General features: G+C 38.2%; 1 protein-coding gene across 1 annotated transcript; it reads right to left on the reverse strand.

Annotated features, from left to right (window-relative positions):
* Positions 1-507: 507 nt before the first annotated feature.
* LOC103772340 (putative E3 ubiquitin-protein ligase UNKL) lies at positions 508-9,541 on the reverse strand (the record flags this gene model as incomplete). Its single annotated transcript, XM_008939670.1, has 5 exons — positions 508-660; positions 2,763-3,017; positions 3,822-4,024; positions 4,689-4,919; positions 9,449-9,541. Coding segments are annotated over 5 exons (935 nt in total), but the record flags the coding sequence as incomplete, so codon positions are not given.
* Between the last annotated feature and the right edge of the window lie 1,607 nt (positions 9,542-11,148).

Below are 11,148 nucleotides of genomic sequence, written 5' to 3' on the forward strand. Positions count from 1 at the left end.
TTTTTGAACACCCAAGTAAACCGTGTTAGATCAATTCCAAAATACTGGCTCTGGCATTTCATACAAGAGACATGGCAAAGGGACCATCTGTACTGTTGAGTGTGTAGTTACTGTATTTATGCATCCATCTTCTGTTAATGAAAATAATAAAACACTCCATTCAGGCATTATGGTAAGATTTATACAAAGTGATAACAGTGCAAATGAACCTAAGTATATTGTGCACTAGGAATGTAAGTGGAAATCAAAAAGGGCTGCAATGGTATTGTGGTGGGAATAAAAGAACATCAAGACTATAGAACCTCATCAAATGACTGAAGTCGATATGTAAAGGTGAGCAAGTCTCATTCTCTATATTAGAGCAACTAAGTTTCTCACATCAAAACGGAAACCAGTCTAGCACTATTCGATGGATTAATTATGAGTGATCTAATTCTTATGCAAAACACAAAACCATAAAATTATTTAATTCATGAACATGACATGAGTACTATGCCTGTATGTTACCACAGATTTATTTTTTTTCTTGCAGCAGGGACACTCTTCTTGTGCAGCTGCACAGTGATCACAGAGTACATAATGTTGACATGGATTCAGGATAATGCTACGATCATCTTCCTGACATACAATACACTTCTTCGACTGAAGCTGAAAAATGACCTGTAAAAAGATTACTGCACTCAGTAAAAACAAATCCAAAGTATACAATTGTGTTCTAGGTGCTTTATGGTTAGCTGTTCCAAATAAACTTCTAATTTAACAACACAAAGGACAGTGTTTTTATATGACAGATAGCTGAATTGCAGGTCATAAGCTCAGAGCATGCACAATGTTTAACGTAGCAGCTGGAGGAGTATGGAGGAGTATAGGTACTTTTAGAAAGGAAAATATCTAGGACTGAGCATCTGGACTGAAATGTTCCTGTATAATCGGGATGAGTGATGCAAACAATCAAAAAAAAGGTCTTTTCTGTTGTCATATACTCCCTCGTTTTGCCATTTTTTACAACTGTAAATATATGTCTCCACGTGATAAAATGTAACAACCCTATTAAGGAACAAGAAGAACTGAAAACCATCTAAAAGCTTTGTTAATTTTTGATGAGCAAGGCATGGTTTGGACTAAAAGAACTCAGAAAAACATGTGTGGCACTGCCTAAAACAGCAACATTCTTCTGGAAGGAAGAGCTTAGGTGAAGAGGTCACAGTGGTAAAGGAAACCTGAGGAGCTGAAAAAGGTGCTAACAGTTCTGATTGCTCCAGCCTGGCAGAGATGATTTCCATTCCAGAAGGCCATGACTATTTTGGAAGAGATCCCAAGACTCCTTTGCTCCTCTTTAAAATCTCTTAGGAGAAAAACAACAGCAGTCCCTAATCCAATCCATAATCCTGTAAATGTACTTGATAACAGGAGGCTGGTAACAAGCAAGTCTCATCCTAGACCACCTACTTTATTGATTAAGACTTCAAATCATGTTTTAAACTCATCTGAAGAGGGCCTGGCTTTTTTTTTTCCATGGCTGTAGAGCACACTGATACTGGACAGGAGGGGCTCTGAGACAGAGAAGACATTGCAGAACTCGGAGTTGAGAGCATGGCAGACTGCCCCAGTAGTGAAAGGAACTTTTTTTGTCTGGACAGTTCCACCATGGTCAAAACAAAACAGCAAGAATTGATATCGTATGTGATGTCCATTGCCCTTGGAGGTTGCAGCGTAGAATGCAATGTGAAACCAAGTTGTGTCCAGCAAGGTCTGAAGTATGGTGCCTAGAGCAGCATAGTCCTTCCTTGACATGCTCAGAGGAGTGGCACCCAATATTTAATGGCTTTGAGAGCCCCGAGAAATTACCTCAATAGAGCAAAGAAAGAACATCCTAAATTTTGGCAGAACACGAGTCTCAGTTTGAGAGAAGGTGAAATACAGCAATATGTCACTAAAGTGACTAAGGGACTGAAGCATCTAACATATGAGAGGCTGAAAGAGCTGGGATAATTTAGCCTGGAGAAGAGATGGTATCTTAGCAGTATGTATAAATACCTGATGGGAGGGAGTAACAGATAGGGACAGACTCTTCTTGGCAGTAACCAGTGAAAAAAGAAGCAATGAGGACAAATTAAAATACAGAAAGTTCCATATAGACACAAGAAAAAAACCCTTTTCTTACTGTGAGGATGGTCAAACACTGGAAACAGTTGCCAGAGAAGGTTGCCCACAGAGGTGATGAATGCTCCATCCTTGGAGACACTAAAAGCAGTACTGTGCACAGCCCTGAGCAGCCTGCTTTGAGCAGGGCGTTGGACTGGATGGTTTCCAGACGTCCCTTCTAATGTCAATGATTTTATGCTCCAAGTCTATATTGGCCTGACCACACAAGCTGCTAGCAGGGAACCTCACCACCTACCTTATAAACAAGTGAAAAGTATGTAACAATTTTCATTTATTTAGGACAACTTTTTTTAATTTATTTATAGTGCCCAAAATTTTAGAGGTAAAAGCTGGCTTTTAAGTAATTTCTTTCCCCCCCCCCCCATCGCTCCAAGAATTCTTGTGGATCACTTGCAGTCTGTTCTGACAGCTGACCAAAAACTTAGAAGACTATGTTAGGCTGAGAAATCTGAGCCATCCTGTTCCAGAAAAGAAAGAGTTAACACTGAGAGCAATGTTGCTCTTTGAAATGAAACCTGGCATAAATATATCATTGAAGGTTATTGAGCTGCCAGTTTCAGTTTATCAAAAATAGTTATGTAGGTGAAGAAACTCACCTCATCTATTGTTTCTAAATCTAAGTGCAGACGACTTTGCAAGGAACGAAGTTTTGGCAAGGATATATTTTCTATATCTCCACAGTTTTCCATATAAGGTAATGTAGTAGATAGACAAGCAGCTAATTGTGCCTTCAGTTTTTTTAATTTATTTTCCACTTCCTCCTTCTTCTGAAGAGCAAGTTGTTTGTCTGCATCTGCTACGTTAGCACGTTCTTTTGCTTCTTGGGCTTCTTTCTGCCACGCATCACATGCCTGGGAGAAAAATTTTAAGAAATTAATTAAAAAGCACATTCAAAAGCCTTCAGAGATGAAGGTATTCTCTAATTTCAGAAAAAATAATGCATTTACTGCCTATTCAATACTTCTACCTACTTATCCTACTTTCTTATTAACAACTCTTCCTGTTTCGTCTTACTGTAATTTTTAGGTATGTCCCTGTTACTTGTCTGTAGACAGCCAGAAGCCTTTTGGAGCAATATAAATGGAACACATTTTAAATGTTAAATTCACAATTTATTGTTTTAATAATTAAGTAGTACAGCTATTTAGCTACTCCTCATCACAGAGAGAACAACATGAGGGGAAGGAAAGGACTGCAGAAAATGCACTAGATTGGCAGTTAACAACCTCAGTTTGACTGCTGAGATGGCTAGATACTGTCCAAGTACACCATACAACCACAGCTGCTGACAAACCTCTTACTTTTTTTTTGCATGCTTATCATATTGAAAGAGGTACAGGAGGGAATTTACGTCTTTAGTTACTTAAACATCAAGATACATTGCTGTTCAGCCCTATCCTCAATATGTGTAAGTGTCCCTGTCTAGAGGGGCAGATCAACTTTAACTGAAAATTAATAGAAAATTAATTGCCCTTTAAAAAGCTCAGGTTCCTTCATGTCAGTAGCTCATTTTGAGGATGGAAAAAGCATTCCTTTGACAGATTATAATAAATTTCGAGCTCCAAGGATAAGAAGATATGTAAAAAGCAGTATGAGCAACTTGTTTGTTAAAATATGTATATATAAAAATGTAATATTACAATCAATTAACATACCTGCTTTACTTGTTGCCAAGATTCTTCCCATTGTTTTAGTTTTTTCTTGGCATCATCAAGTTCCTGTCTAACTCGAGTTAGCTCGTTACCACTGGTATTTAAGCTTATTGAGGGAGCAGTGCCACTGCTTAGTACTGGGGTCGGACTTGGAGAGAAACTCCGAGTTACAAAGTCCCAAATACTCCCTGTAACACCATTTAAACCTGTAAAACAAAGGCAGAAAAAAAATAATAATAATTCTTCACACACACCTGCAAAATATTTTATATGCAGAACAAAATCAAGGCACCACATGCACAATTTATACTTTTATCTGCAAGACATGTATTATTTCACTACCTTCAGAAATGTGACAGTCTGAAAAAAGTTTACATTATTTAAAGCAATTCAGCAGACCTAACTCATAGGATTTTTCTTGTCATTTCCATTGAAAGACAGTACAGTCCACAGAAGGAGAAGGAAGTGGGAATTCATTTATACAAAAAAAGTTTTGTTCCTAGCAGCGTATACATCGGTTTAATTCTTCCTCTTTCTCTGTATTTTCCTTTAGCAAAATGCTGCTGCTAAAATGCATTACTGCTGCCTGCAAGCCAATGGCTATATTCTACCCCATTCAAGCACCTCTGTAAATATCTCATCTTCCAAGAGCTCTTTATTTCCCTTCCCTAGGAACAAAAGTTCGCTCCTTGACTTTCTCCCACTTACCACATATAGCTCCATTATCAGCAGTGTTTATCACTATTATCAGCTAGGTTTTGTTGTCCAGATTAAGTTAAAATAAACATGCAAAGCCTTGAACCAAACATTTCTTACTTGCCACGGAGTCTCCTCTTAAAATACACCAAGTGCAAACTTCAACTTACTTACCCAGAGAGTTGTGAGAAGAGGCTGAGGTGCCTAACATACTATGTTCTGTCTTCAAAGGCTGAGGCTGTTGGTGGTGAGGAACCGTAGCGGATGAAACAAAAGACTGAGACAGCGATTGTGCAAGAGAACTGAGTGGAGAGGTTGAAAGGGATGATGAGGAATACAAAGATGAAGAACGAACAAGAGAACCTGGAATACTGACAGGCGCTGAACTGCCCAGTGATCTTTGACCTATGTATGCATTACAGGAAAAAAAAAAAAGAAAAAGAAAAGAAAGATATTCATTCCAAAGCAGTACACAGCTTTATGTATTTTTCTGAAAAACCTATCAAGTGGAAATTATATTTTAAAAAGCCTTCCATTAAAAAAACCCCAACACTTTATCTCCTATTGCCAAAGTTTTTTTTTTTACATTGAACACCTGAAAGTAGTTTTCCAAGTGCCTGAAAACAGAATTTGCAGCTTTACGTAGCAGTGGCCTCATTTGCAGCCACAAAGAAAGGTAAACCACTTTTCACATTTGTATTCAACTTACTAATTTTTACAGCCAACAGAAGCGTAGAAACGGACTGAAATTTAAATGGATTAAGAAAAACTTTGTTTCTGTTTTAATATATAGACATTTTATATAAAATATTTAATAGATATTAATATATGGTTAAGCAAGTGAGACTACATACCTTGAAAATCATACATAGCATAATAATCAGACTCAGCTCAATTTCTTTCCTCTACATACTTTAGTCCAGTAGATTTTAAATGTCAAATATATTTAATTCTCTATGAAAAATGAGTTTGAAACAAAATAAAAATAATAATTTAGTCAAATTGTTCATAATTTCCAAGAATAATTATTCCAACAAAAAATAGGTATCAAAAAAAATATTCAGTCATGCCATTTGCTTAAACATGCACAGATGAAGTGCATTGTCCTGGTCAGCAAACAGTTCAATATTTACTGTGAAGCTTTTATTTTTATGCCTGAATAGCAACTAAAAATGACAGCACCTTTTCTTTAAAAAAGTATAGCAGTCAAGTGATTATACTTAAAACAAGGGTCATGATTCCACTTTTCTGGTTTTGCTTAAAACTGGTGAATTCAAGTCATCAGAGAAAACATCATTCCTTTCAGAAGTATGTCAAAACAAAAATACAGGGATGCTTATTATTAGATGCAATGTCACAGTGTCTTAAAAAAGATATATCTTTACTCAGCAAATACTAACCGCAGTCAGCCTCATGGCCAAATATATGAGGAAGACACATGACATATAACATATAACCACAAATGTACATAATATACCAGACAATAAATGTACACTGATCTTTGCAAGAAGAGCAAGGAATCAACCAAGTAAAGGGAGTTCAGTTTAAAAATCCAGTGAAATAAGAATTCACTTAAAGATCAAGAGCCCACAAATGAACACTGTATGAGATAATAGCAGAACAATCATCACTTTTCTGGTTCTTAAAGTAGTCTTCAAATCCATCTGAATTTTGGTAAATACAATCTGCTTGCATGTCTTAAGTTTACAGAGCAAGGTTTCAGTAGCAGGGCAGGGGGAGCAGGGGTGGCCAGGAGAGGACAGAGGCTGCTTTATGCCAGACACAGTTGGTTCCAGCCAGCTTCAGCAGACCCACCACAGGACAACGCTGTACCCTTCAGCCGTGCTGGTGGCGACTCTGAGAGAACGAATTTAAGAAAGGAAAAAAAAATGCCACCAGGCAGAGGAGGAAGAAGCACAAGGTGTGAGAAACAACCCGGTGAACAGTAAGGTCAGGAAAGAAGGAAGTGGAGTTGCTACTCCAGTTGCCAGAGCAGAGATTCCTCTGCAACCCATGGAGGGTTTGGAAGACACCATGGTGGAGCAGGTATTACCCTGCACCTAATGGAAGAGAGTTCAGTACAAGCAGGAATTTCCCTACGGCCTGTGGGCAGGACCAGGTCAGAGCAGGTGGTTATTGCCTAAAGGAACTGCAGCTCACGCTGGTGCAGGTTCTCCTGACAAGAACTGTGGCCATGAAGAGGATCCACACTGGGGCAGGGACAACTGTGAGGAGAAAGGAGCAGCAGAGAGAAACTGTTATGAACTGCCCGTCACCTGCTATTCCTCTGCATCGCTCAGGATAGGAGATGTAGAAAAGTTCAGGATGAAGTGAACCCTGGTCAAAAGGTGGCAGGGAGTTGTTTTAGTTTTTCCTCTTTGTTTCTCAACATCCAACTCTAGTTTAAACTGGCAATAAAGACATTTTCCCCAAATCAAGGCTCTTGTGCCCATGACAGCAAGTGGTAAGTGATCTCTCTGTCTTTATCTTCACCCACAAGCTTTTTCACCTTATTTTCTCCCCGTGCCCTTTGACAAGGGGGAGTGAAAGAGCAGCTGAATGGGTGTCTGGCTACTCACCAAGGTCAACCTATTACACCTCATGAATGATAGATCCACATATATATAAAATTGGTTACAGTATCCATACTTCATGGTACTTCCAATGAAGCATAATCATTCCTGCAGCATAGAACAAGGCAGTAAATGAAGTATCAGTCTAACAAACTATAGCATTAGAAGAATTGCTGAGCCTGACATCACTAGCAAAGAAATAAATTTGAATTTGCACACATTATCAGTTTCTTTCTAAGGCTGTATGAAGGAATATCATGAACAATAATTAAGAGCGTTAATAGAAAACATATAAACTGTTCTGGTAAAGGAACAATCTGTAAGCAACATTACTGGATATCAGACGGTAAGAAGTCCATTAACCAAAATAAATACAAAGCCCTACAACCTCTGAAGATATTCCTACTAATATTATTGATGAGAACCTACATAAAACCAGATGACTACCTACCGAGACCGTAAAATTTTGCATCATTCTCTATGGATCCCCTAATAACCTGAAGTACTACAAACACAGCCTCTAGTAACAACGAACCAGCCTGGGAGAAAACACAGTCAAGGTGGGAGAGGCACCAGCGCTTGTAGCACTGTTGTCAAGATCTCAGAAATTAATATTTGGTGTAACAAAATCCTTAGTCATGGATATCCAGCACTACTTTCTTCTAACTCTTTTTATCAATAATGAAGCCACTGCTACAAGCCGCCTAGATCTACTTGATGCTGAAAAAGTAACACCACCAAATGTGAATTGTGAACTGCCTCCCCAAATGTTCTGCTCTGATCTGAAGACAGCAGCACGTCAGCAGTCACTTTATGTGAAGCATCTTCTGCCAATCTCCAAATGAGTGAACAGATGAAGTGGAAAGGTCCATTTTAAACCAAAGTACTTTCCTGAATTCTCTGTTTGCTCTTAAGTTTCATGTGCCCACACACTACTGGGTGATTAAAATTAGTGATCTCTCCCAGAACTGTTTCCTTTCACTGCAACGGAAGCACCTGGAGGAGGAGAAGCTTGAAGTAGAATCTTTCTGAACATCTGTGTCATTTCTAAAAGAAACAACTTAGAGTTGCTTATAATATATGCTTTCCTGAGGGAGCGAGGGCACTTGGTGTTCACTTGACTCAAAATTATTTCCACGGTTTATGATCAAGTTTTCAATCTGTAATAACTGGGTACTGTCCTATCCACTGCAGTCCCACTGACAGCTCACATGTTCCAACAATATCAAATATATCTATTAAAGCCAGTGGAATAAAGATACAATAATTATCTTAAAGGAAGAAAAAACTGCATAATGTACACAGACACTAAGTGCAAGCTTTTCTTCTTGGAGCAACAGTCAGCAATAATAAACTATGGCATAGCTATAGCTGTTTCACCCTTTGTGTCTAGAGCCAAAGGGCAAAAAGGACACAGGAGGCACATGTTTGCCATACAAGAACACAGTTTTGCAAACAGCACATGTGGAAGCTTAACAGATATACACAACCAACTTAATCACCAACTTAATCACCATAGATGTCATTCAAAGAAATGTTAGCAAAACAAGCATCAGAAAACAAGTGGAAGTAGTATAAAACTGTGTCAATTTGCTTGCTCTGTGACTCTCAAAGGAATACGATAATAAAAATTAAAGTTCCACTTCCTGTTTTTCTATATTTTTCTCCCAATTATTTTCCCTTCTCTACTTTCATAAAGAAAAAGGTGACATTTTAATTTCTTGATGTTCCTCCTGTTCATCCTGCAGTCTCTTCCCTGCACTGCTCTCCTTTGCTGTGTTCCTCTCCTTTCCCAGAAGCAGCCAAACAGCTGAATACTTCCCAACAGAACTTCAACTAAATTGTTCCTCCCAGATTCAATTCATAAAAAGATTTAAGTCCCTAACTTGCAAGTATCACAGTCCTAAAGATTGCTAGCTCCTTGGTCTCAAGAATTGTCCCCACTCCCTCTCTCGGCAACCACCTAATCATGGAAGGACTTGTCAGTCCCCAAAACACACACTGCTTCCTGTCAGACATTTGCAGCACTCAATGTGCAGGCTGTCAAGCTCAAGCATAATGCCTTCCTGTAAATGCATGTAAGTCCTTCCACCAGCTACTACACTCATGGGCCCAAGACATAAAGCATGTAAAAAACCACCAAAACAAACCAGCCAACAAAATGTTTAACCGATCCTTTACAAAATACAGATAACATGATACTGGTACACTCTCTTTACACCACAAAGTTAAACAAAACTGGAACAAAACTGAGGATTTTTCTTCGAAGTCTTTGCTGTAACTATTTTAATGAGTAAAAGCTTTAAAATGTAAGAAAAAGATATATTAAATTAGTATAATTTTACAAATTTGACCTCTTACTTGTTAATCCAAGGTCACTGCCTTCTTGATCTTCTAACTCTCTATCTACGGATGCGACGTTCACATCATTAAAATGCAAATCTAAAGCAGGATCTGTTAAACAATACATATCAATGAATTATCCTTGAATTATTCATAACATTATCATGATGGCTGAAATGAAGAAACTGCGACTATTTTTGTGTTTCCATCACATATCTTTCACACCTCGGTCACGAATTAATCACACTACAGACACAGTGAAGGACATACCCTGTATTTTGTTAAAGGGAAAACTTTCATCTATCATTTATTACAGCTCTTTAACCTGGTGATACGAACAGAGAACAATGGAGATGTGGCAATCTACGTGGGTTTTCAACAAATCAGTGTCACCTGTTGTGTTTAGATGTATGTCAACAGAAAAAAGAGGAAAAATAAAAGTTGGATACCTGTGAAAAATATTCTTATTATTATTGAATAAACCCAGGAATCTGTATCTGACAACAGGTATTATAAATGCCCCTTACAACAGTTAGCCCTTGTGGTAACTGAGTTACATATCAGGGCTTACAGATGCCAGGAATGTCAGAACATTCAAATGAAAATGTACAATACTTTATTTTAACGTAAAAATAAAAACCCCACAATATTTCAGTCAGGCTCAAGAATTAGACTGCCTTTCATTTTAAGGCTTACGATGGTCTAAAATTTCGCTAGGCAATGCCATGAAAGAGTTCTTAGCATTATATTTCTTATTAGGTCCACAGCTTATAAAGTGTTAGAAGATGGGTATTTTTTCCTTTCTTCCTGTTCTTTTCTGCATGGAAAGGAGTATAATTAAGGAATCTACCCCTCTGTACCTATGCTTCAAATAATGTTGAACAACTGCACAGACAGGATGACAGAAGAGAAGTCTGCATAAATACTGATTTTACAGGTATGAAAGACAGTATCATCCCAGTCACTGTGGTCAGTGATAGTGACCACCTTTGCAAGCAAATTTTAGATTTGAAATTGAAATTTTTTTATTAAAAACTGGCACAAAGCCTAAATGAGTTGAAAAAGAACAAACAGAAATAAAAGAGACACTGCCCTGTGTAAAGCTTCTTTAAGATCCAAAACAGATCTCTTAATCCCTCTGGAATTACACCAATTCCTCTTGATAGCCTAGTCCTAAACATTAGGTACTGTAAACTGTACAACATCTTTGACAGAAGTACAAGACAGTTGTGAAAGTGCTTGAAGTCAGAAACTGAAAGGGCCATTTGGATCATTCACGCAAGACTAGTGCAATGTTATTACGTATAGACATTTTCTAATGTTGACAAGGCTATCTAAAGAGGCTCCATGGCCTCAGAGCTCCAGAGAACACATACAGGGAGTTACTGACCTAAAAGAAGGATCCATAGAACAGCACGAAGCTGACTAAGCTACCAGAACAAAATACCAGCCAAGAGATAAAGTTCACATACCGCACAACACTCCTGACAAAGGTACCTGAGAGTTGACATAGCTCTTTATGAAGGGTTACTAGTCAGGGTCTCAAAAAACCACTTCATTAGTATGGAGGTGTGCCCAAACTATAATCCTTATCTTTCAGCAGAACTGACAAACCAACTTAGTGTCCAAAAGTCACAGGAAGAAAGATCATAGCTTCACAGAATGTTAGGAGTTGGAAAGGACCCCCAGAGATCAAGTGCAACCCCCCTGCCAGAGCA

The sequence above is a fragment of the Merops nubicus genome, unplaced genomic scaffold (assembly GCF_000691845.1).
Source record: "Merops nubicus isolate BGI_N331 unplaced genomic scaffold, ASM69184v1 Scaffold21344, whole genome shotgun sequence".
NCBI classification, from domain to species: Eukaryota; Metazoa; Chordata; class Aves; order Coraciiformes; family Meropidae; genus Merops; species Merops nubicus.